Below are 27,561 nucleotides of genomic sequence, written 5' to 3' on the forward strand. Positions count from 1 at the left end.
ATTTTGTAAGGGGGTCTCACTATGTTGACCAGGCTGGTTTTGATCTCATGGCCTCAAATGATCCCCCTACCTCAGCCTCCCAAAGTGCTGGGATTACAGGCCTGAGCCATTGCAACTGGCCTTTTTAGCCAGTTTCTTAGCATACAGCTCCTAAAATTCATGAAATCTCTGGATTCTTTTGAATGCTAATGAGATGACTAATGGCAGGTGGCCTCTAAAGAGCTTTAGGATGAGGGCTAATCACCAGAAAGACCAAGGCAGAATTACAGGGTTGGGACTTTCAGCCCTACCCACCAACCTCCCAGAAGGAGGGGACTGAAGGTTGAGCTGATCACCAATAGCCAACGATCAATTATGCCTATATAATGAAGTCTCCACAAAAAAACCAAAAGGACAGAATGGGGAGGGGGGCTTCTGAATAGCTAAATCTGTAGAGGTTCTTGGAGGGTGGTATGACCTGGAGAGGGCATGGAAGCTGTGCCCCCTCTCCCATACCTTGCCCATGCATCTCTTCCATCTGCCTGTTCAATCTGTATCCTTTGTAATATCCTTTATAATAAACTGGTAAATATAAGTGAAGCATTTCCCTGAGTTCTGACAGCTGCTCTAGCAAATTTATTGAACCCAAGGAGGGGACTGTGGGAACTCCAATTTATAGAAGGCCGGTCAGAAGCACAGGCCACAACTTGGGCTTCAGACTGGCATCTGAAGTGGGGGCAGTCTTGTGGGACAGAGTCCTCAATCTGTGGGATCTGATGCTATCTCCAGGTAGATCGTGTGAGAACTGAACTGACTTAGAGGACACCCAGTTGGAGGGGTCACTGGAGAATCATCTGCAGAATTGATAGTTGACGGGGAAAACCCCCACACAACTAGGGTCATGGAAAGGTTCTGTTTTGTGAGAGTTCAGGAGTTTTGTTTTGTTTTGTTTTTCTACAGTACATCTCCTTTCTCAAATATTCAACACCTCTTTCTCCTGTTCTCTTTGCTGAGAACTTTACTTCCTGCTTCAGTGAGAATATAGAAGCAATCAGAAAATTATTTCCATCGTCTCTCACATCTTTCAACTCACCTGCATCTCTACCCATGTACTGCATTCTTTCCTGTGACTCCAGATAAACTGTCCTCGCTCCCATCTAAGTAATATTTTATGTGAGCACTAGAATTCATCCCTTTTGCCTCCAGACTTCTTTCCTGTAACAACTGTCCCCTCTCCTACATCAACTTCTCCTTCACTACTGCCTCATTCCTATCAGCTGTGTGGACTGCATGTTATACATGTATACCTGTTCGTATGCTATAACACATCTTACATGCTTATAATACATCTTACCTTAAAAACAAAATTAAAAACCATTGCCCCCCCCCCCCCCCCCGCCTTTTTTTTTTTGAGACAGGGTCTGGCTCTGTCACCCAGGCTGAAGTGCAGTGGCATGATCTTGGCTCACTGCAGCCATGACCTCCTGGGGCTCAAGTGATCCTGCCACCTCAGCCTTCCTAATAGCTGAGACTACAGGTATGCACCACCATGCCTGAAAAATTTTTGTAGTATTATTATTTTTTTGGTAGAGATGGGGTTTCACTATGTTGCCCAGGCTAGTCTCAAACTCCTGGGCTCAAGTGATTCAACCTCCCTGGCCTGCCAAAGTGCTGAAATTACAGGTGTGCACCACTGCCCCCAATGCACACTTGATTAACATCACCTTCCAGCTCAACTTTAGAGGAACATGCCACATAAGAGTTGTCAATACTCGCTGGTTCCACTCCTCCTATTCTCTCTTAAGACTCCTCCAATTAAGTTTCGTCTAAAATGGCCCACTGTAATTAAGATAACTAGTGTACGATGGGTTGTCAAATCCATTCAATTCCAGTATTCGTCTTACTTATCTCAGCTTCATTTCCTCCCAGAAACATTTTTCTTACTTGGCTTCCTGAAGAAAACTACTTCTTGATATACCATTGTCATAAGAGGGCCTAAGTGTCCTTTGCTAGTTCTTCTCCATCTGACAGAATGTCAGGGCTCAGTCCTTAGACCTCATCTTCCCTCATTACACTTACTCCCATGGTAATGTTATCTAGTATTGCAGCTCTAAATCCATCTATATGCTAATGACTTCCAAACACGTGTCTCCAACCCAGGCCACTGCCATAAAATCCTAATGTAGGTGTCCAATTACCTACTTGACATTCACCATTTGGATGTCTAAAACCAAACTCCTGATTTTCCTCATAAGCCATTACTCCTACAGTCTTTTCATCTTATAAATGACAACCCTACAATTCCAGGTATTCAGTTTTTTAAAAAATGGAGTCATGCAGTCAGGTGGGGTGGTTCATGCCTGTAACCTCAGCACTTTGGGAGGCCAAGGTGGGTGGATTACGAGGTCAGGAGATGGAGACCATCCTGGCCAACACGGTGAAACTCCGTTTCTACTAAAATACAAAAAAAAAAAAAAAAAATTAGCTGGGGGTGGTGGCAAGAGCCTGTAGTCCCAGCTACTTGGGAGGCTGAGGCAGGGGAATCGCTTAAACAAACAAAAAAAATGCAGTCATGCTTTATTCCTTTTTTTCCCTCTCATACTACTCACTTCCAAACCATTAGCAAATTCTGTCAGCTGTACCTTCAAAGTTTTTTAAAATTCTACCACTTTAAAGATTTGTGGAAGATGAAGGAGGTAGTGGAAGTATAGCTTCTGGATCACTCTAAATCCTCACATAAAAACAGCAATTAGAAAGCAAAGCCAAAAACCCAAGGATAACATTTTAAAAAAGACTATGCAAGTTGGATACACAGTAAGTGCTGAAGTGAAGGCTCCTTTGAATAAAACTCACTTGAAGGACAGCTATATTCAAATAGTACAACTGCAGCAAGAGGAGACAAATAATTTGGACAGGATTAAGAATGAGGCTCAAGGAGGAAAAATGACTTGCCTAAAGCCATACAGGTAATTAACATCCTAAAATATATAATGATAGACACTGGGATAGAGGTTTTCTCAAATCCCTTGATCACAAAATGTTATCAACTTGATCCTTAAGCAGACTTTTCCTTCATGGGATTACATCATCATTAATTTGATTAAGCTTAAGTAAAAGAAAGAGAGTTGCAGTGTGGTTTCATTTTTAAGTGTTTTATTTGACTTGAAACTCTTTCCTTTTCATCCTCACACCAGTGAGGCTATTAACTGGTACAGACTCCCCTCAAAAAAGTCACTAGCCAACCAATTCTTCAAACAGGGAAACTCTAATCAGTCAGAACATCCCTGTTGTATTACTAGGAAAAGCTGGTCTAGCGACAATGGTAGCAGCAAATTCTCACATAAAAACAGAGCAACAACACAGAAAAACTCAAATCTCATGACAACATCTGTCAGCAAAACTCAGTGAAACACCACCCCTTAAATACAAGCAGATAGGGATAAGCCACCAACAGCCACCAGGCCTATGTTACAGCTGTTATAGGTATCTGTCTGGGAGAAAGAAAAGGAAAATGGAGGCAACATGAGATGGACCCCACAATAGCTAACTGGAAGGTACAGTGGGCCAATTTAAGAAACACAGCTGAGACTAACAGGGGTCTTGCTGTCTCCAGTAGTGAGTGAGTGCAAAGTACCCACAGTAAGATTAAAGAAGCCCCACATTGGGACAGACCTGCTAGAAGTGCAAGAACAAGTTTTATTACATAAATTACAAATACTAACTTTTTTGAAAAACAAAAATACATAATATTAGGACTTATGAGAATGTAATATTTATTGAACGAATAAATAAACCTCTTTTATCTGTGAATATATGTTCACCTAAGGTCTTCCTGATAAAACACAGTAAAAGCTTTCAAACTATTTTGCTATAACTTATACAGAAATATATTTGTTGAATCAGCATACACATACATACATGTATATATAATGAAAACATTTTTCTGAAATGATGTTTGTCCTTACTACTCTGAGACACTTTGATTTTTTTATTCTAGTGTGTATATACACATATATACACACTAACATATATATATACTAACATATATATACACTAACATATCTATATACACTAACATATATATATATGTTTATTTTGGTAGGGGGTGAGGGCATAGGAGAAGGTCGGTCCCAACCTACAGTATGAAAAACACTGCCACAGCACAGCAGTTAAGGTATGTGAGGGTCTAGTTTCAAACCCTGACTCCGCCATGTCTGAGCTGTTACCTTGGACAAAGTACTTAACTTCTCTGTGCTTCAGTTTCTTCATCTATAAAATAACTGTATTTATCCCACAAAGTTCTTTAGAAGTTAAAGAGTTTATCCACAGAAAGTGCTTGGAATATTGTCTGGGACACAGTGAGTGTTCAATAAATGTGTACTATTTATTGTTCTTGCTGTCATTGTTATTTAGGTCAAAGTCTAAGAATTTGGGTCCAACATACAAGAAAAACTTTTTTTTTTTTTTTTTGTAAAGTTAGCAAATTGTCTTTATTCAGAAGAATAAAGTTACTTGAAACTGGGACTGGACATGAGGCTGCCCTCCTCCTTGCACCTCCAGCTGTGCCAAATGACACAGAAATGACATTGTGTGTGGCACAATCAACTGGCAAAAAATGGCAAGTCACGGGCCATGTGATGGCTCTGGCTAACGCAGGTAGACGGGAGGTCAGGCCCACTGAGAAGTGGGATGAAGCCCTGAGACAGAGAGGCCACCACTGAGACAACTGTCTGGCCATCCAGTTGTCCGCTGGTCTTGAGACTCCTGGGCTGCAGCCCTGATGCCTGGAGACTTTGGCACTGGCCTTTAGCCTCACTGGACTTCCAACCCCGGAAGTTTCTGTCCCGCCCGCTTTGTGCACGGGTGTGGGGCTGTCAGCCAGTCCGTCTGGTGGTCTGTGCCAGTGTGCGTAGCCGCCCGCCGGCCCAGCTGCTCAGCAGTGGCCAGGCCAGAGCACCCACTACACTGCAGCCCTCCCGGCCCAGGCAAAAACCCTGGCGCCAACTGCAGCCGAGAAACTTTTAAAGTGAGCTATAATCTGACATAAAAAATACTCAGAAAACAAATTAGGAAGGGAACCGTTAAATTCCATGTTAAGAAAAAATTAGTCAGTAACCAAAAATCAGTTCTGTGCATTTTTTGTTTTTTTGGTTTTTTTTTTCTTGCCACAGTTTCAAGCATTGCTTACCTATGATGTCATTTCTCATTGCTTCTGTAATTGGTATTGGTTTAGCAGCATCTGGAGATATATATTTGGTAAAAGTATTCACTGCATCTTGTTCTATACCTGCAAGGGGAGAAGAGAATTTCAAAAATCTAAAAGCCACTTAGACTCCAGTAATGAATTTTTTTTTTTTTTTTTTTGAGACAGAGTCTCGCTCTGTCACCCAGGCTGGAGTACAGTGGCGCGATCTGGACTCACTGTAAGCGCCGCCTCCCGGGTTCACGCCATTCTCCTGCCTCAGCCTCCTGAGTAGCTGGGACTACAGGTGCCCGCCACCAGGCCCAGCTAATTTTTTGTATCTTTTAGTAGAGATGGGTTTTCACCGTAATAGCCAGGATGGTCTCGATCTCCTGACCTCGTGATTCACCCGCCTCAGTCTCCCAAAGTACTGGGATTACAGGCATGAGCCACCGCGCCCGGCCTCCAGTAATGAATTATATTCATGAATAGCAGGGCTTAGATCACTGTGAGTTCCTATTGCAAAATGAACTTCCATCACGGAGGTGCTTTTTCATTGTTTGGTTTGTGGAAGAGGAGAGTTACATGGGGATGTTCAAAGCTATGGAAAATGCATATGATGAAAAAACTATGCATGAATTTCAAAGTACTTTTACACCAAAATAAACTCATATTAACCTGTTATATCTGAACAGGATCTACTTTGAGGCACTAAGAAGGAGAAAACACCAGTTTGAAGACAGCCCCTATTGGAGCAACATGAATTCTGCTAAAATAGAAGAATAAACATCAAATTTACAGTGAAGCTTGGGTGGATGAATGATAAAATTATTGATGCTTTACCAAAAGTTTATGGGGACAATGCCTCAAAGGAATCAGCGGTTTAAGAGGGATAAGGTACATGAAGTCGGCAGCAGCAGACTATCCACATCAATTTACGAGTAAAAAAAATTGATCTTGTTTGTGTCCTATTTGAAGAGGATCAACAATTATCAGCAGAAATAGATAACACCACAGATATCTCAATATTCCTGCCTCTGTCTCCCGAGTAGCTGAGACGACACACACTTGCTAATTTTTATATTTTTAGTAGAGACGGGGTTTCATCACGTTGGCCAGGCTGGCCTCAAACTCCTAGCCACAAGTGATCTGCCCACCTTGGCCTCCCAAAGGGAAGGGATTTCAGGAGTGAGCCCCCATGCCCGGCCACAAATATTTATTGTATGGCTATTATGAGCAAATTACTAAGCAAAAAATGTCTGCCCAAAAGCTTTAAAATCAGAACCTGGTTGTTTGTAAATGCTTGCTTTCCCATTTAGTCAAAAACACCTGCCAATCCCAGATAAATGCAGTAAGAATTTATCTAGATATTAATGCATATTTATTTTCTGGGGATTAAAACCATTGGAAGAAGTATTAATACTCTTAAATAACACATTAACTATATTTCAGAAACAGAACTAGGTCACATCCTTCTTTCAGATATAGAAAGTTTTCATTTGTTTAAGAATAAAAGAACATTAAAACATTTTAAAACATTTAAAAAATAATAAAATACATTTTAAAAATTAACTCAATAAATACTAGATTAAAATAAATGCTTTGGGTCCACTTCCTACAATACTCTTTTTCTTTTTTTTTTATGAGATGGAGTCTTGCTCTGTTGCCCAGGCTGGAGCGCAGTGGCACAATCTCGACTCACTGCCAGCTCTGCCTCCTGGGGTCACACCATTCTCCTGCCTCAGCCTCCCGAGTAGCTGAGATTACAGATGCCCGCCACCACACCAAGCTAATTTTTTTGTACTTTTAGTAGAGACGGGGTTTCACCATGTTAGCCAGGATGGTCTCGATCTCCTGACCTCGTGATCTGCCCGCCTCAGCCTCCCAAAGTGCTGGGATTACAGGCATGAGCCACTGTGCCCAGCCCAATTCCTACAATACTCTATAGAGAAATTGCTTAAAACATCCTGTTTAAAAAAAAAAAAAAAAGTGCCTTTTAGGAAACTGTGAGGTCAGACAACTAGAATGATCTATTTGAATGGATCTATGTTATTTTTTTTTTTTTTTTTTTGAGACGGAGTCTCGCTCTGTCGCCCAGGCTGGAGTGCAGTGGCACGATCTCGGCTCACTGCAAGCTCCGCCTCCTGGGTTTACGCCATTCTCCTGCCTCAGCCTCCTGAGTAGCTGGGACTACAGGCGCCCGCCACCGCGCCCGACTAATTTTTTGTATTTTTAGTAGAGACGGGGTTTCACCGTGGTCTCGATCTCCTGACCTTGTGATCCGCCCGCCTCGGCCTCCCAAAGTGCTGGGATTACAGGCGTGAGCCACCGCGCCCGGCCCTATGTTATTTTTTGAGACAGAATCTCGCTCTGTCAGCCAGGCTGAAGTACAGTGGCGCGATCCCGACTCACTGCAACCTTGTCTCCCAGGTTCAAGCAATTCTCCTGCCTTAGCCTCCGAAGTACCTGGAATTACAGGCATGCACCACAATGACTGGCTAATTTTTTTGTATTTTTAGCAGAGACCAGGTTTTGCCATTTTGGCCAGGCTGGTCTGGAACTCTTGACCTCAAGTGATCTGCCTGCCTCGGCCTCCCAAAGTGCTGGGGATTACAGGCATGAGCCACTGTGTCCGGCCCAAAATGGATATATTTTAGATCACCGATTTGTCAAGCCGTGGTATGACAATTTCAGGGCACATGAAGTAACAGTTTGAAGTGTAAATCTGTCAGAACAATTAAAGTATTGAAGGTAAAAAATTCTTTAGACTATAAATTCATGCAATGGACAAAAATTTTGCTGAATGCTCAGCTTGTGATTATTCCATTTATTACTGTACCGCTGGTGTCTCGGCATATAAAAAAAGTGCTTAATAAACATTTGCTAAAAGAATGAACTTACCACAAAGACCTGTTGAAAGAATGAATTTACTACATATATTACCACATGTTTTCCTGTTATCTTAAATTGTTAGCAATATCTTTATGAAAAATTTTGAGGTCAGGAATTCTCCTTAGGCAGAGGGAAGATGTCTGAAGATAAAGACAGCTTAAAGCAGAGAAGATAAGCAATGGGAGTGGGGCTCCACCTGAAGACACAATGGGCAGGCCTATTCCTAAAAGACCATCAGGCAGTCAGGTAAGGGGCTATGAAGGAGTATGTGTTCTAGGCAAAATGCAAGATTAGTAAATTTATCAAAGTCAGTACAGAAGAAATTATTTTGTTAACTTCCACCTCTCTGCATAAAGCAAGACCCTAAAATTAAGCTTAGTATCTATTCAAATACCAAGTACAAAGCATCACTGTATCCTAAAGAATTTAGTCAAAAGAAATTATACACTGCTTTTGAGTTCTTTGTATTGATTTTCAGTTACAAAAGTAGTAGGCCATTACAAATCTGTTCATTGGTAAAAGGAGTAACAAGGACATATTCAAGAAATTCTAGGCCATCCAAGAGTAGTGATATATGCAAATATGAAAAGGTTTATTCAAGAAAGAGATTATCTATTCTTTATGAAAAACGGGAGCTAGAACTACCAGGAGAAGAGAGAGTAAGAATTTCTAGGCTCCAGACAAATTTTATATGCAAATATAAGAGATGTTACTATAGGCCGGGCGCGGTGGCTCAAGCCTGTAATCCCAGCACTTTGGGAGGCCGAGACGGGCGGATCACAAGGTCAGGAGATCGAGACCATCCTGGCTAACACGGTGAAACCCCGTCTCTACTAAAAACACAAAAAATTAGCCGGGCGAGGTGGCGGCGCCTGTGGTCCCAGCTACTCGGGAGGCTGAGACAGGAGAATGGCGGGAACCCGGGAGGCGGAGCTTGCAGTGAGCTGAGATCTGGCCACTGCACTCCAGCCTGGGCGACAGAGCGAGACTCCGTCTCAAAAAAAAAAAAAAAAAGAGATGTTACTATAAAGCTATCTTCTGGAGTTCAAGAGGTTTTAATACAATGAAAGTATTAATAATTGGCTGGGCGCGGTGGCTCACACCTGTAATCCCAGCACTTTGGGAGGCCGAGACGGGTGGATCACGAGTTCAGGAGATCGAGACCATCCTGGCTCACATGGTGAAACCTCACCTCTGCTAAAAAACATTAGCTGGGCGTGGTGGCAGGAGCCTGCAGTCCCAGCTACTTGGGAGGCTGAGGCCAGGAGAATGGCATGAACCCGGGAGGCAGAGCTTGCAGTCAGCCGAGATGGCATCACTGTACTCCAGCCTGGGCGACAGAGCGAGACTCCGTCTCCAAAAAAAAAAAGTAAGTATTAACAATTACGACAGAAACCACCACAGGCGGTGTTAAAAGTATTATCTTCCTAATGTGCTTGCTAAAGGGAAAACAGTAAATTAATATAGAGAATATCATCCTTTGATTTGATTTGAAATCCTAATAAGTAGGTCAAGACGAAATAAGCACACTCTTCTGTCTCTCCCATGGAATGCAACTAACAACAGTGGACAAATGTATCCAAGGACTTGGAATCAGGTGGACTGAGAAAAGTAACCAGAACTCGCAGTACCTCCATACTCCTGACAAGTTTGTCCAGCACCTCCTGGCCTGGACTCAAAAGCTGTAACTGCATACTAGATGCACAAAGAAGAAGTTCCAAGAGAGGCCCTCTATTTCTGGTCTGAGGAACAGGAAAGAGGGTTCTCACGGATTAAAGAGAGTGGAGGAAATCCCCTGGGTGGTTGTGTTTTGTTCCTTTCTCCTTTGACTCCCAGGCAGTATCAGAGCAGCCATAGCAGCAATGACAGCAGCTCCAAGAACCCTACTTTCTGACAAGAGAAACTGCAGTCCCAAGAGGAAGAAGAGAAGTCTTGGCCACAGAGGGTGACTAACTACAGGAAGTGTGCTGAAGTATAGGGAATCTAAAGCCCTGACTTTCTAGCCAGACAACAGGAAAGGGATAAAGGGAGGTTCTCAGGAGGCAGAAAGTGTCAGGGACATTACAGAAAAGAAGGAGCCCGTGAAAACGTATAGTTGTATGTGCACTCCTGGGGCCACTCGTGAGCTGGGTGTGCATGGCCCTGCTTCTAAGAGTATACAAAGGCTTTGGGACCTGCCCATTGGCCAGGTCCCAGACTGGACACAAAAAGGCATATAAGCAGATAAGATACAAAACTGAACTGATGATGGAACCAGAGCCTACAGAATGCTGGTTGGAATTTGTGGCCTGAACCTAAATAAGTCAACTGCTTGTTAAAGCAAAAACTTCAGTATTTTCCACAGGATTTAAATAAGATTCAGAATCATGTAACATAAGTCAAACTGTCCAAGATACAAACTAAAATTAATTATCATACAAAGAACCAGAAAATCCCATTATCTCACAAGAGAAAAGACAATCAAGAGGACACATATGGTGGGATTATAAAACAAATTTTAAGTAGCTACTAAAACCATGCTCTAAGAAATAAAGTCACTCTTGAAACAAATGGTAAGAGTTTCAAGAGGAGAGTAAAAGACATACACAAAAAAAGAAATTTTAGAACTAAAAAACATAATAAACAAAATTTAAAATTCACTACAAAGACTCAATAACAGAATGGAAATGACAGGGGAAAGAACCAGTGACTTTGAAGACAGATGAATAGAAATTTTCAAAGTTGAACAACAGGAAAAAAGAATTTAAAGAAGTAAATAAGGCCAAAAGAACCTGCCAAACAATAACAAAACTAACATTTGGGTTACTAAAATCCTAGAAGGAAAAGAGAAAAAGTGCAATGTCAAAAAAAAATATTTAAAGACTTAGCCGGGCGCGGTGGATCACGCCTGTAATCCCAGCACTTTGGGAGGCCGAGGAGGGGGGATCATGAGGTCAAGAGATCGAGACCAGACTGGCCAACATAATGAAACTCCATCTCTACTAAAAATACAAAAATTAGCTGGGCTTATTTTGTATTGGTGCACACCTGTAATCCCAGCAAGTCAGGAGGCTGAGGCAGAACTGCTTGAACTCAGGGGGTGGAGGCTGCAGCGAGCCAAGATCACGCCACTGCACTCCAGCCTGGTAACAGAACGAGAGATTCCATCTCAAAAAAAAAAAAAAAAAAAGTATTATTAAATATTTTTATTATATTTCTTTTCTCTCTCTTTTTTAACCTCATCCCTAGCTCTATTTTTATGGTGGTGAAGTTTTCTACATTCCACTTGAAGTTATAAAATAGTAAATGTGAGTACACCGTGAAAAATATGTATATTGTAATTCCTAGAGAAGCCACTAAAGGGCCGGGCGCGGTGGCTCAAGCCTGTAATCCCAGCACTTTGGGAGGCCGAGACGGGCGGATCACGAGGTCGGGAGATCGAGACCATCCTGGCTAACACGGTGAAACCCCATCTCTACTTAAAAAATACAAAAAACTAGCCGGGCGAGGTGGCAGGCGCCTGTAGTCCCAGCTACTCGGGAGGCTGAGGCAGGAGAATGGCGTGAACCCAGGAGGCGGAGCTTGCAGTGAGCTGAGATCCGGCCACTGCACTCCAGCCTGGGCGACAGAGCGAGACTCCATCTCAAAAAGAAAAAAAAAAAAAAAAAAAGAGAGAGAAGCCACTAAAAAGCCTACATAAAGATACAATCAATAACTCAACATATAAATTCTGGAAAAAGGCAGGGCATGGTGGCTCATGCCTGCAATCCCAGCACTTTGGGAGGCCGAGGCAGGTGGATCACCTGAGGTCAAGAGTTCAAGACCAGCCTGGCCAATATGGTGAAACCCTGTCTGTACTAAAAATACAAAAAAATTAGCTGGGTGTAGTGGCACATGCCTGCAGTCCCAGCTACTTGGGAGCTGTGGCAGGAGAATCACTCAGAAAAACAAATAAGTAAAATAAATAAATTTAAGGAAAAATTCAAATAATCCAAAAGAAAGCAAAAAAGGGGAAATCAAGGAGGGGGAAACAGAGAAAATAAACATAAAACATATACTAAACTGGTAATCTAAATCCAAAGACATTAATATTATTTTGGGTAATATAAATTATATTAATACCAATAATTATATTTACACATTATAAATACTCCCAGTGCAACAGTTACATTTAATGTAAATAATTATACTAAAATGTATATTAAAATAATTAAATTTACCAACAAAACCCCCATATTGTGAGAAAAGATTAAAAATAACATGACTCGTCCGGGTGCAGTGGCTCACGCCTGTAATCCCAGCACTTTGGGAGGTCAAAGCAGGTGGATCACCTGAGGTCAGGAGTTCAAGACCAGCCTGGCTAACATGGTGAAAACCTGTTTCTACTAAAAATACAAAAAATTAGCCAGGGGTAGTGCACGTGCCTGTAATCCCAGCTACTCGGGAGACTGAGGCAGGAAAATCGCTTCAACCCAGGAGGTGGAGGTTGCGGTGAGCCAGGATTGCACCACTGCACTCCATCTTGGGCAACAAGAGCAAAATTCCGTCTCAAAAAATAAATAAATAAACAACACAACCCAACTATATGCTGCCTACAAGAAGCCCCCTTTAAATAGAATTATAAAGGTAGGTCAAAAGGAAAAATATGGAAAAAGATATGCCATGCAAGCACTAATCAAATGAAAGCTTCAGTGTCTATATAAATTGGACAACAGATATGTCTGATCTCAGAACAAGGAAAATTACCATAAAGAGGGAATTACATAATGATAAAACATGCAATTCACCCAGAAGATATGATCCTAAATGTGTACACACCTAACAACAGAGCCTCAAAATACGTGAAGCAAAACCAGATAGAGCTGAAAGTAAAATTGGAAAAACAACTGTAGTTGGAAAGTTCAACACTCTTCTGAGTAATAAAGTAATATAATCGCATACAAAATATCAGCAAGTATAAAGACAAACTGAATACCATCATTAACCAACTAAATCAACTTGACATTTACAGAAAACTGTCCAAAAACAGAATGTACATTCTTCATACTGTATGTGGTATACTCCCATTAACATTTTTTTAATGTTATTTTTAAAACTTAATAAATGAAATCATTCAAAATATGTTCTCTGACCATAATATAGTGAAATGAGAAATAAATGGTAGAAAAATAACAGGAAAAAAGTCTCCAATTGCTTGCAAACTAAATAACATATTTCTAAATAATTCATGGGTAAAAGAAGAAGACTCAAGGGAAATTAGAACATTTCATTTGTGCTCAGTTCAAAATACCAGAATTTGTGGGGGTATAGCTAAAGCAGTGGTTAGAAGGAAATTTACAGTATTAAATGCTTATCTTAGAAAAGAAAGGTCTCAAACCAGAAATCTAAGTTTCTACTTTAAGTAACTTGGGAGAAAAAAAAAAAAAAAGAGTAAAATAAACCCAAAGCAAGCAGGAGAAAAAGAAATAATAAAGAGCAGAAAATCAATGAAATTGAAAACAAAAACAACAGAAAAATGAAAACAAAACTAGTTCTTTGAAAAGACTAATAAATCCCTATACAATCTGACAAAGAAAAACAAGACACAATAGCCAACACTAGGAATAAAAGAGGGATACCACTACAAACCCAAAATGCTATAAATAATTACATGCCCATAAATTCAACAATTCAATACAATTAATTGCTCAAAGGCCATAAAGTACAGTAAAAATTCACTCAAGAAGAAGTAGATAACTTAAATATTCCTATATCTTTTTTTTTTTTTTTTTGAGATGGAGTCTCGCTCTGTCGCCCAGGCTGGAGTGCAGTGGCGCAATCTCGGCTCACTGCAAGCTCTGCCTCCCGGGTTCACGCCATTCTCTTGCCTCAGCCTCCCGAGTAGCTGGGACTACAGGCGCCCACCACCACGCCCGGCTAAGTTTTTGTATTTTTAGTAGAGACGGGGTTTCACCGTGTTAGCCAGGATGGTCTCGATCTCCTGACCTCGTGATCCGCCAGCCTAGGCCTCCCAAAGTGCTGGGATTACAGGCGTGAGCCACTGCGCCCGGTTCCTATATCTATTAAATAACCTGAATTCATAGTTTAAAATACTCTGAGAAAGAAAACCCTAGGTCCCTGCCAGGTACCGTAGCCCACATATATAATCCTAACACTTTGGGAGGCCAAGGTAGGTGAATCACTTGAGGTCACAAGTTCAAGACCAGCTTGGTCAACATGGTGAAACCCTGTCTGCACTGAAAATACAAAAATTAGTCGGGCATAGTGGCACACGCTTGTAATCCCAGGTACTTGGGAGGCTGAGGCGGGAGGGTAACTTGAACCTAGGAGGCAGAGGTTGCAGTAAGCCAAGATCTCACCGCTGCACTCCAGCCTGGGTGACAGAGTGAGACTCTGTCTCACACACAAAAAACAAAACCCTAGACCCAGATGGCATCACTTCCCAATTCAACCAAATATCTAAAGAAGAAATGACACCAATTCTATACAATCTCTTCTAGAAAATGGAAATAGAGTAAAAATAAAAACTTACCAATTCATTTTATAAGGCCACCATTACCCAGTTTTAAGACTTACTCTCGGCCGGGCGCGGTGGCTCAAGCCTGTAATCCCAGCACTTTGGGAGGCCGAGGCAGGTGGATCACGAGGTCAGGAGATCGAGACCATCCTGGCTAACATGGTGAAACCCTGTCTCTACTAAAAATACAAAAAACTAGCCGGGCGTAGTGGCGGGCGCCTGTAGTCTCAGCTACTTGGGAGGCTGAGGCGGGAGAATGGCGTGAACCCGGGAGGCGGAGCTTGCAGTGAGCCGAGATCACGCCACTGCACTCCAGCCTGGGAGACACAGCGAGACTCCGTCTCAAAAAAAAAAAAAAAAAAAAAAAAAAAAGACCATGTGGTATTAACCAAGGAATAGACACACACATCTTGAAACAGAAAAAGGAGTCCAAAAACAGGCCTAGAAAATATGGCTAAAGTACAAAGGCAATTCAAAGGAGTAAAGGTTGTCTTTTCAACAAATGGTATTAGAACGACTATACGACTATATTTTTATGTAAAAATAAACAAAAAACTTGGCCTAGCCCTCACACTTATACATTAACTCAAAGAAGATATATATCTAAATGTAAAGTGTGAAACCATAATATATTTTTTTTTGAAGTGGAGTCTAGCTTTGTCGCCCAGGCTGGAGTGCAGTGGTGCGATCTTAGCTCACTTAGCTCACTGCAAGCTCCGCCTCCCGGGTTCACGCTATTCTCCTGCCTCAGCCTCCAGAGTAGCTGGGACTACAGATGACTGCCACCAAGCCCAGCTAATTTATTTATTTATTTTTGTATTTTTAGTAGAGACAGGGTTTCACCGCATTAGCCAAGATGGTCTTGGTCTCCTGATCTCGTAATCTGCCTGCCTGGGCCTCTCAAAGTGCTGGGATTACAGGCATGAACCACCGCGCCTGGCCAACCACAATACTTTTATAAGGAAACATATGAGAAAATCTTCATGACCCTTGATCAGGTATGACTCCGAAGGCACAATCCATACAAGGAAAAAAATGACAAGTTGAATGTAAATTAAAAAAAAAAAAGTCCTGACCGTGCGCAGTGGCTCATGCCTGTAATCCCAGCACTTTGGGAGGCCGAGGCCGGTGGATCACTTGAGGTCAAGAGTTCGAGATCAGCCTGGCCAACAGGGTGAAACCCCGTTTCTACTAAAAGTACAAAAAAATTAGCCGGGCATGATGGTGCATGCCTATAATCCCAGCTACGAGGGAGGCTAAGGCAGGAGAATTGCTTGAACCCAGGAGGCGGAGGTTGCAGTGAGCCGAGATTGCCACACTGCACTCCAGCCTGGGCGACAGACCAAGAAGCTGTCTCAAAAAATAAATAAATAAATAAATAAAAAGAAAAAAAAAAAGAGAAAAGGCAAGCTATTGAGATGGAGAACAGATCAGTGGTTGCCAAGTGTTGGGACAGAGGTGGGGTTTGACTTGAAAGGTGAAGGAACTAACCCTTATAGTGGTGACAGTTACAGGAATCTATGTGTTAAAACTGATATAAGTATATGTTTTAAAAAGGTCAAACTTACTATATATAACATGTGAAGATAATGAAAAAGGGCCAAATGTAACTAATGGTCTTTCAATAACTCCACTGCTATTTCTATTTTTATTGAAAATTACCACCAAAGCAAAGACCGTTTCCAAAAACAATAAATATATTACAAACAGAAACATAATCCCAGCACTTTGGGAGGTCGAGGTGGGCAGATCATGAGGTCAGGGGTTCAAGACTGGCCTGGCCAACATGACGAAACCCCATCTCTTCTAAAAATACAAAAATCAGCCAGGCATGGAGGTGGGCACCTGTAATCCCAGCTACTTAGGGGGCTGAGGCAAGAGAATCGCTTGAACCCAGGAGGTGGAGGTTGCAGTGAGCCGAGAGTACACCCCTGCACTCCAGCCTGGGTAACAAAGTGAGACTCCATCTCAAAAAAATAACAATTACAGAAACAGACTTTGGACTTCCATTTCCAGAAACAGGTTAGAAACGTTTTCCAGGCCGGGCGCGGTGGCTCAAGCCTGTAATCCCAGCACTTTGGGAGGCCGAGACGGGTGGATCACAAGGTCAGGAGATCGAGACCAGCCTGGCTAACACGGTGAAACCCCGTCTCTACTAAAAAAAATATAAAAAACTAGCCGAGAGAGGTGGCGGGCGCCTGCAGTCCCAGCTACTCCGGAGGCTGAGGCAGGAGAATGGCGTGAACCCGGGAGGCGGGGCTTGCAGTGAGCTGAGATCCAGCCACTGCGCTCCAGCCTGGGCGACAGAGCGAGACTCCGTCTCAAAAAAAAAAAGAAACATTTTCCAATACTGAATTCCCTCAAAATGTTTTTTAAAAAGATGAGTTTGTGTTAAAGTAAGGAAAACAGTGGGAGCCAGAAACAAATACAGGCAGTTCCCTTATCTGAAACATTTGGGGCCAGTAGTATTCTGGAATTCAGAATTTTGGAAGGTTTTACAGGGACAACACATTAACAGAAAGCATATTAATTAACACTCTAGCACCTACCTGGGACAATACCCCATAATCAAAAACCATCATATTTCTGCAATAAGTACAAACTTGCACTCATATAGGATTAATACGAGCACCCAAGACAAAAATTCAGTTTTAAGTGGTACCAGAAGGGTAGTGACACAGGCCCCAGCTGCATGGCAAAAGAGAATGCAAAACACCTGAAATAACCTAATTTATACAGAGTACATAGAGAATTCCCACAGATAAAAGTCCAAGAAACATGTTCACGGCCAAAAATCACTAAAATCACAAGCCACCAAGAGTCTGAATCTGAGGAAACAAAGAAATGCTGAATCAGGTCCACAAAAACTGTAGACAGTAGAATTATCAGACAATAAATACACATTTAATAAAACTAAAGAAATAAAAGATAGGATCAAAAGTGGGATGAAGTGTGAAAGGAAAAAGAAACTACAAAAAATGATCCATAGAAATAAAAAATTCAGTAACTTTTTTTTTTTTTTTTTTTTTTTTTTGAGACGGAGTCTCGCTTTGTCGCCCAGGCTGGAGTGCAGTGGCCGGATCTCAGCTCACTGCAAGCTCCGCCTCCCGGGTTTACGCCATTCTCCTGCCTCAGCCTCCCGAGTAGCTGGGACTACAGGCGCCCACCACCTCGCCCGGCTAGTTTTTTGTATTTTTAGTAGAGACGGGGTTTCACCATATTAGCCAGGATGGTCTCGATCTCCTGACCTCGTGATCCGCCCGTCTCGGCCTCCCAAAGTGCTGGGATTACAGGCTTGAGCCACCGCGCCCAGCCAACTTTTTTTTCTTTGTTTGAGCTGGGGTCTTGCTTGTTGCCCAGGCTGGTCTCAAAACTCCTGGGCTCAAGCAATCTTCTCACCTTAAGCTTCCTGAGTAGCTGAGAGTACAAGTGTGTGCCACTTCACCCAGTTTACAATAACTTTGTGATGAAAATAACATGCGGCCAGGTGTGGTGACTGATACCTGTAATCCCAGCACTTTGGGAGGCCGAGGCAGGTGGATCACTTGAGGTCAGGAGTTCAAGACCAGCCTGACCAACATGGTGAAACCCCATCTCTACTAAAATATAAAAATTAGCCAGGTGTGGTGGTGGGCGCCTGTAATCCCGGCTCCTCAGGAGCCTGGTTGAGGGAAGGAAGGAGGGAGGGAGGGAGGTAAGGAAGGATGGAGGGAGGGAGGCAGGAAATAACACACTGAAAACTTGATTCAGTAGCAGATTAGACCTCATTTTAGTTCACTGAGAATGAGCGAACTAAAAATCTGAAATCACTTAGCCCTTTGAGACACAAAGAACCCTTAAGATGAAAAAGAAGAACATGAATGCTGTCTAATCAAAATCCCAGGTAATAATTAAGAGTATAGAATTTCTAAACTAATAGAGAAGAAAAAAAACAGGTGCTCTTGTCAAAATGCTTCTAGGTCCACATTTACTGTACAACCTAGGGGAAAGTTACCGAACCTTTCTAAGCCCTGGTTTTCTCATGTGTAAATAAGATAATCATGCCTATTACCTGCACAGGGGTCTTGTGACTAATAAATAAAATCCAAATATACACTAAGCACAGAACTTTTTTTTTTTCTTTTGAGACGCAGTCTTGCTGTTACCCAGGCTGGAGTGCAGTGGCGCGATCTCGGCTCACTGCAAGCTCTGCCTCCCGGGTTCATGCCATTCTCCTGCCTCGTCTCCCAAGTAGCTGGGACTACAGACGCCCGCCACCACGCCCGGCTAATTTTTTTGTATTTTTAGTAGAGATGGGGTTTCACCGTGTTAGCCAGGATGGTCTCGATCTCCTGACCTTGTGATACACCTGCCTCAGCCTCCCAAAGTGCTGGGATTACACGCCTGAGCCACCGCGCCCAGCCCTAAGCACAGAACTTAATAAATGTCATTTATTGGCCATTTTAAAAATAATTTTTAAAAATTTTATCTGCAAATTGCAGTAAAATATTAATAAAATTAAGACTGAGGGAGGAAATAAGGCTATGTGGATAATGGTTTTATTTCAAAATCAGTGGAGGAGAAAAGTAGGACATTTGACCCTTCTTCATTTACTAATTCTGGTAACACACTTCTTAGAAGGTCCAGTCACTCCAGATATCCCTCCTGCTCCTTTTCCATACACTGATCTGACTCTACTACACTCTCCAAATTCTCCCAAATTTACAAGTAGTTAGAGGAGGAAAAAAAAGATTCCAATCATTTTATTCATCTGAAGTTCTGCTTTGTAAATTAAAAAAAGAAAGTGAGACACACACGTACACACAAGAAAATCACATACTCACTTTTCATTAGTTTTCCTGACAATTCTTTTAGCGGAGAAGCAGGACTATTTCTACTGGCTACTGTAAGTGTAGAGGAAGATTCTTGGGTTTCCATGGAAACTTGATGAGTTCCTGCTCTGGCCCTTTCAAGATGGAGAGAATGGGCACTGTCATATTCCTGGGAAAGCAGCAAGTGATTCTGAGTACTGTTAGTTCTATTATTCAGTTCAATTCCTTCTGAATGAGTCATAAACAACTGTGCTGAGCCGGAATCCTCCAATCTCTTGTCAAGAGAATCAGTTAAAAAAGCTGCTGTAGTTTCGTGCTTTTTAGATGGAGAGACAGGCTCAGCCAGTGAGCTCTGCTTCACTGTGTTTAGACTGTGTGCTCTTATTCGCGACCAAGTTGTTGAGTGAAAACTTTCAGCCTCTAACCAAAATTTCACCAAATGCTCCATTCGCCGAAGTTCCATGAATTGAATGAAGTAAGGGAGGACAACAGTGTCGTGCAAGACTTGTTCAAGGGTCTTAGAAAGGCTTGATTTGGTCTCTTGAGTCTGGTAGTCCAGACAAGATCTGCCTAAAAGATAGAAGCAAAAGAATTAGCAGTTCGGCAACAAATAATTTCAGATTGACAGATTAGTCAATCACTTTTAGCAATAACTGGTACCAGAGACCTTGAATAAAGTTTACTTCCGGCCGGGTGCGGTGGCTCAAGCCTGTAATCCCAGCACTTTGGGAGGCTGAGGCGGGTGGATCACGAGGTCAGGAGATCGAGACTATCCTGGCTAACATGGTGAAACCCCGTCTCTACTAAAAATACAAAAAACTAGCCAGGTGTGGTGGCGGGCGCCTGTAGTCTCAGCTACTTGGGAGGCTGAGGTGGGAGAATGGCGTGAACCCGGGAGGCGGAGCTTGCAGTGAGCCGAGATCACGCCACTGCACTCCAGCCTGGGAGACACAGCGAGACTCCGTCTCAAAAAAAAAAAAAAAAAAAAAAAAAAGTTTACTTCCTACCAACTAAAATAAATTTAAAAAACTACAAATACTATGCTTTTGGATTCTAAACAAAGTACAATCCTCCAAAACTTGCCTAAATTATTAAAAAGTTCTTTGTAACTCAATAATTCTCATATCTCTTTTAATGGCAATTCAGATCATGCAAAAAAAATTTTTTTTTTTTTTTTTTTTGAGACTCTTCACTCTTGTTGCCTAGGCTGGAGTGCAATAGCACAATCTCGGCTCAATGCAACCTCCACCTCCCGGGTTCAAGCGATTCTCTTGACTCAGCCTCCTGAGTAGCTGGGATTACAGGCACCCGCCACCACGCCCAGCTAGTTTTTGTACTTTCAGTAGAGACGGGGTTTCACCATGCTGGTCAGGCTGGTCTCAAACTCCTGACCTTCGGCAATCCATCCGCCTCAGCCTCCCTAAGTGCCGGGATTGCAGGCGTGAGCCACCACACCCAGCCCAGACCACATAAATTCTTAAGAAAAAAAACTTATGATACTAGTTCCAAAGAAAAGGGGCCAATAAAAATATTAAAAACTGGCCGGGCACGGTGGCTCAAGCCTATAATCCCAGCACTTTGGGAGGCTGAGGCGGGTGGATCACGAGGTCAGGAGATCGAGACTATCCTGGCTAACATGGTGAAACCCCGTCTCTACTAAAAATACAAAAAACTAGCCGGGCGTGGTGGCGGGCCCCTGTAGTCTCAGCTACTTGGGAGGCTGAGGCAGGAGAATGGCATGAACCCGGGAGGCGGAGCTTGCAGTGAGCCGAGATCACGCTACTGCACTCCAGCCTGGGAGACACAGCGAGACTCCATCTCAAAAAAAAAAAAAAAAAATATTAAAAACTATACTCAACCTCATTAAAAATTCCAGAAAAGCAAATTAACATAAAATGCATTTTTGCTGTCAAATTAGATTTTTTTCAAAAATTATTAAGCAGTAACAAGGGCACAGGAAAACAGGCAACACTCTCATTCACTGGTCATGGGGATGTAACTGGCAAAACCATTTTGGAGGAGCATTCAGGAATAGATAGCAAAGTCTTAGCAAACTGCATGATTTTCAATTCAGTAATTATACTTGTAGGCACTTATCCTGAGGGAAAATTGTGGATATATCTACAAAGATGTTATGAACTCAGCATTATTCATTCATAGTAGGTTAAAGAGTAGCTTTGAGATTGTACCCTGAAAAACAAAACTAAACTTAATAAAAAATCATTTATCTTATATTTAACTAAATTTAAGTTATAATTATAACCACAAGCTAATTGTTAGGAAAAACAAAAAAATTTTTTTTTAATTGGCTTTCATAGCAAGATCATAAAGATGGTTATTCTTATAAAACTGACTGAGGGTTTCATCAATCTGTCAAAAGAGCTTTTCTTAATCCATTGATACTCAAATCATTTTTTTGAAGTACGTCGTGTCATCATCATCAATCTTACTGTCAATGTCAACTAGTTCATCTTTGTCAACATCACAACTTGAGGAAATTCTGATCTTTTGCGAGATTTACAATTTCTTTTAATTAAATTCTATGAGATAATGCTAGATTCACATGAAGTTGTAAGATAAAATACTGAAAGGGCCAGGCGTGGTTGCTCATGCCTGTAATCCCAGTACTTTGGGAGGCTGGGGCGGGTGGATCACTTGAGCCCAGGAGTTCGAGACCAGCCTGGGCAACATGGTGAAACCCCATCTCTAAAAAAATAATAATACCTGGAGATCCCTTGTACACTTTAGTTTCTCCCACGGTAACATCTTGCAAAGCTATTGTACAATATCACTCTAAGATACTGACAGTGATACAACACTCTAACTTATTCAGATTTCTGCAGTTTTACCTGTACTCATTCCTGTTTTTAGTTCTTTGTAATTTTATCACATTGAGATTTCTGCATCCACTGCCAAGATACAATTTCAACATCACAAGGATCTCTCATGTTGCACTTTTATAACTACACCCACTTATCCCTCTCACCTCCCTGTCTCTAACATCTGGCAAACACTCATCTTTTCATTTCTCTAATTTCTCTATTTCAAGAATAGTATCCTAATGGAATCATACTGTATGTAGCCTTTAGGGATTGGCTTTTGTCTGACAGCAAAATTCCCCTGATATTCATCCAAGTGGTTGCATGTATCAACAGTTTGTTCCTTTTTATTGCTGAGTGGTATTCCATGGTATGAATGAACCAGTTCATTCACCTGCTGAAGAACATCCAGTTTTTTGATATTAAGCTGCTATGAACATTTGTGCACAGGTTTTTGTAGGAAGGTAAGTTTTCATTTCTCTAGGAAAAATGCAGAGTGCAACTGCTAGGTCATTTGGTAATTGCATGTTTCACCTCATAAGAAACCACCAGCCAAGCATGATAGTTCACACCTGTAATCCCAGCACTTTGGGAGGCCGAGGCGGGCTGATCACCTGAGGTCAGGAGTTCAAAACCAGCCTGACCAACATGGTGAAACTCCATCTCTACTAAAAATAAAAAATCAGCCTGGCATGATGGCAGGCACCTGTCATCCCAGCTACTCAGGAGGCTGAGGCAGGAGAATCACTTGAACCCGGAAGGCGGAGGATGCAGTGAGACAAAATTGGGCCACTGCACTCCAGTCTGAGAGACTCGTCTACAAATAAATTAAAACAAACAAACAAACAAAAAAAACCTGCCTAGGTCAGGCATAGTAGCTCACGCCTGTAATCCCAGCACTTTGGGAGGCCCACACGAGTGGATCGTTTGAGTCCAGGAGTTTGAGACCAGCTTGTGAAACATGGCGAAACCCTGTCTCCACAAAAATACAAAAATTAGCCAGGCGTGGTGGTATATGCCTGTAGTCCCAGCTACTCAGGAGAGTGAGGTGGGAGGATCACCTGAACCTGAGGAGGCTGAGGCTGCAGTGAGTTGTAATCACGCCACTGTACTCCAGCCTGGGCAACAGAGTGAGACCCTGTCTCAAAAAAAAAAAAAAGAAAAGAAAAAGAAAAAGAAAGAAACTGCCGTTTTCCAGAGTGTCTGTACCATTTCAAATTCTCATCAGCAACTTATGAGTGATCCAGCAAAACTTACAATTTTACTCTGTGAGCTATGTGCATTTTGTTTGCTATGTATTATTGCTAAGTGTGACCCACAAATACATTGACACTGGTTTGAATATACACAAAAGTAGAGAGAGATGTCAAAAGAAGGACTGATTTTATTAGAAGTCTATTCGTTCATGGACCTTTTTGCAACTTATGACAACATGACATGCAATTTTCTAAGTGAAAATTTTTGGTTAACAAATACTGAGAAAATAAAGGTATCCTGCATATGTTTTTGTTTTGGAAGAACTTATTTTAATATAAAGGATTTTACCATACATACTGTGATTTGCTTCTCACTTTCAAACATGCCTTAGACATTTTCCCACGTCTTTTTTTTTTTTTTTTTTTTTTTGAGACGGAGTCTCGCTGTGTCGCCCAGGCTGGAGTGCAGTGGCCGGATCTTGGCTCACTGCAAGCTCCGCCTCCCGGGTTCACGCCATTCTCCTGCCTCAGCCTCCAGAGTAGCTGGGACTACAGGCGCCCGCCACCTCGCCCGGCTAGTTTTTTGTATTTTTTAGTAGAGATGGGGTTTCACCGTGTTAGCCAGGATGGTCTCGATCTCCTGACCTCGTGATCCACCCGTCTCGGCCTCCCAAAGTGCTGGGATTACAGGCGTGAGCCACCACGCCCGGCCTTCCCACGTCTTTTTTAGACTTCTAAATGGCTACACTGAGCCACGTGTGGTGGCTCACGTCTGTAATCCTAGCACTTTGGAAGGCCTACGTGGGAGAATTGCTTGAGGCCAGAAGTTTGAGACCAGCCTGGGCAACACAGTGAGACCCCATCTCTACGAAAAAATTAAAAAATTATCTGGGTGTGGTGACACATGCCTGTAGTCCTAGTAACTCTGGAGGCTGAGGCGAGAGAATAGCTTGTGCCTAGGAGGTGAAGGCTGCAGTGAACCATGATCATACCACTGCACTCCAGCCTGGGCAACAGAGTAAGATCCTGTCCCAAAAAAATAAATAAATAGAAACAAATGGCTACACTATAAGCCAGAGCAATGCGTATACCACAGTTTGGTTATTTCCCTCTAACAGATATATTTATGTTGTCCATAATTTTTTGCTATCACAAACAATACTACAATGAATAGCTTTAAACATACATATATACATTTACATATGAATAAGCATATCTGAGGGCTAGGTCTTAGAAAGAGTGGCCTAAATGACATGCATATTTTATACTGATTTCCAAATTGCTTTCCAAAGAGTCTTCAATGAATTACATTATCACTAAATAGGAGGGGTATTTCTCTGCATCTTCACTAACATTCAAATTGTCAAACTTTAAAGATATGCTAATGTGGGTCAGGCTAATCCCAGCACTTTGGGAGGCCGAGGCGGGAGGATCATGAGGTCAGATTGAGACCATCCTGACTAACTCAGCCCATCTCCACTAAAAATACAAACAATTATATTGTTTGTATTGTGGAGGGCGCCTGTAGTCCCAGTTACTCAGAAGGCTGAGGCAGGAGAATGGCGTGAACCTGGGAGGCGGAGCTTGCAGTGAGCCGAGATCGCGCCACTGCATTCCAGCCTGGGCGACAGAGCATATATATATATATGCTAATATGTTAGGGAACATTAACTGATTATTTTAATTTGCACTTCCCTCAGTAATAAAGTGAGGCATCTTTTTCATATATTTATATTTAGTGGTCCGATATATTTCTTCTGGAAATGCTTGTTTTTCTACTGGGCATGCTTTATATTCTATACTTACAGGAACACAACACAGTGCTAACCATTATACTTGTAGTTGTTATTTTAAATACATTTTTTCCAAAGCATCTTCCAATTATATAGTTCTGTATCCTATGACAGAAGTTTCACATATTGTACTCAAATCCTTCTATTGCAAGTTAACAAAAAATGATAGTTACTTACCCAGGTCACCAAAATGAGCGGCCTCCATGTGGCTTGGCTGCTTCTTAAGTGTGGCTGTCCTGCTACTTGAAAAGGAGTCCATGTTGGCAGAAATGGCATTGATTGCAACATGACTTGGTCCTGCAGCCTCCAGCAAGGCATGATTTTTAGTGCTTTTTTGTGGGGAATGTACGGATATTGAAGCTATAATTTTTCAAAAAATTGTTAAGAATTAAACACAATTTGATAGCCTAAAATTCTCATAAGGGGGCTTTCAGAGAACTTTAAAAATTAAATTTTGTAACATTACTCTTAAGTCAGCATACTCAGCAAAAAATACTTTACAGGAAAAGTAACTTAATCAAGTGGCAGAAAATTGGGAAGAAAACACTCTTTCTTTTTTTCTTTTCAGACAGTTGCTCTGTCACCCAGGCTGAAGTGCAGTGGCACGATCTCGGCTCACGACAACCTCCGCCTCCCAGGTTCAAGTGATTCTCCTGCCTCAGCCTCCCAAGTGGCTGGGATTACAGGCATGAGCCACCACACCCAGCCAGAAAACATTCTAGTATTATTTGTAATTCTCAAAATACTGTGCCAAAAAGTTAAAAGAGCGAGATCTTTCTCTGAGAACTTCTATTGTGTATAAAGAGTAACAAAGCCAGAAAGCATTCTAAAATATGGATTATTTTAAAATCCTTAAACCTTGCTTGCTTTAGGAACAAAATTAAAATTGCAGAATAAATGCTTAGGGTGGGAGGAAACCTAGAAAAACATTCCTTAGGCCGGGCGTGGTGGCTCTGCCTGTAATGGCAGTACTTTGGGAGGCCAAGGAAGGTGGGTCACCTGAGGTCAGGAGTTTGAGACCAGCCTGACCAACATGGTGACACCCTGTCTCTACTAAAAATACGAAAAATTAGCCGGGTGTGGGGGCAGGTGCCTGTAATCCCAGCTATTTGGGAGGCCGAGGCAGAAGAATTGCTTGAACCTGGGAGGCGGAGGTTGCAGTGAGCTGAGATCGCACCACTGCACTCCAGCCTGAGCAACAAGAGTGAAATTCCATATCAAAAAAAAAAAGAAGATAAAGCACACTCAAAATTCATAAAATATATTTTTAGTAGTCTGAAGAAATATCAATATCACCCATTTGGCTTCAGAATAAAGATAATTTCAGTCATTCAATAATAGTTGAGGGAATTACAAAATGAAGAGTGACTGTCTTCAAACTATTTTTTCAATTTTAAAGGAAGGTTTATTTTTATTTTCATGAGAAATTGGAAGGAGCAAAATAATTTTTAGCTTATTTATAAACAAAAGCCAGTTTTCGTGTTCAGACAAGTATGAATCTATAGGAATGGTGAGACTCTTGCATTGTTTCTTAATTAGATGTATATAATATAAAATGCTATTAACTCATTTGTACAAGGCTTTCCCTGGTCCCTCTTAACATCTCTGTTAGAACTAGTAACTTATTTTTACCACTCCTTCCTCATAGTCTGTCTTTCTTGGTCTCCATGGTATTATACTCTCTTAATTTCCTCTTCTATCTGCTCATTCCTCTCATTCTTTTAATACCCATTTATCAATGCCCAGTGTGTCAGATATGGCCTGCTTCTTTGGCTCCTCTTCTTGAGGCTATCTGCTCTTTTTTTATTCTTTCTGCTAGAAAGCGTATTTACTCTCAAATCTTTATTACTAGAGCAATACTTTTCAAACTTTTTTAAAGCTGCAACCTCCTTTGCTTACCCCCAAAATAAACTTAACAAGGGGTCGGGCACAGTGGTTCATGCCTGTAATCCCAGAACCTTTGGAGGCCGAGGCGGGCGATCATGAGGTCAGGAGTTTGAGACCAGCCTGGCCAACATGGTGGAACCCCATCTCTACTAAAAATACAAAAAAAAATTAGCTGGGCATGGTGGCACGTGCCTGCAATCCCAGCTACTTGGGAGGCTGAGGCAGGAGAATCGCTTGAACCCGGGAGGCGGAGGTTGCAGTGAGCCGAGATCTCACCACTGCCCTCCAGCCTGGGCAACAGAGCGAGAATCTGTCTCAGAAAAAAAAAAAAAGTAATTCTGGCAAATTCAAGGGGAACATCTTACTCACACCCTCCACATGGACTCTTTGCAACAGCTCCTGGGGTACACCTCTGTAGAGCAGATGAGAAATCCCTGATCTCTATCTGTGAATTGTCTTTGACCTGGACTTTGGTCTTGTATCACTGATTACCGCTACTAGGCATT

General features: G+C 41.9%; 1 protein-coding gene across 3 annotated transcripts in view; it reads right to left on the reverse strand.

The window, feature by feature from the left end:
• LOC105493355 (A-kinase anchoring protein 10) overlaps nt 1–27,561 on the reverse strand; it is a 90,572-nt gene that overhangs the window by 40,069 nt on the left and 22,942 nt on the right. For 2 of the 3 annotated variants that reach the window (XM_071082509.1, XM_071082508.1), the window contains exons 3-5: nt 25,346–25,528; nt 19,373–19,930; nt 5,168–5,266 (exon numbers count right to left, since the gene is read on the reverse strand). In XM_071082509.1, coding sequence (XP_070938610.1) covers nt 5,168–5,266; nt 19,373–19,930; nt 25,346–25,528 — 840 coding nt within the window. The remainder of the gene's footprint in view (nt 1–5,167; nt 5,267–19,372; nt 19,931–25,345; nt 25,529–27,561) is intronic. The other variant, XM_071082510.1, reaches the window with a different exon arrangement.

This window comes from Macaca nemestrina, chromosome 17, assembly GCF_043159975.1.
Source record: "Macaca nemestrina isolate mMacNem1 chromosome 17, mMacNem.hap1, whole genome shotgun sequence".
Classification (NCBI taxonomy): domain Eukaryota; kingdom Metazoa; phylum Chordata; class Mammalia; order Primates; family Cercopithecidae; genus Macaca; species Macaca nemestrina.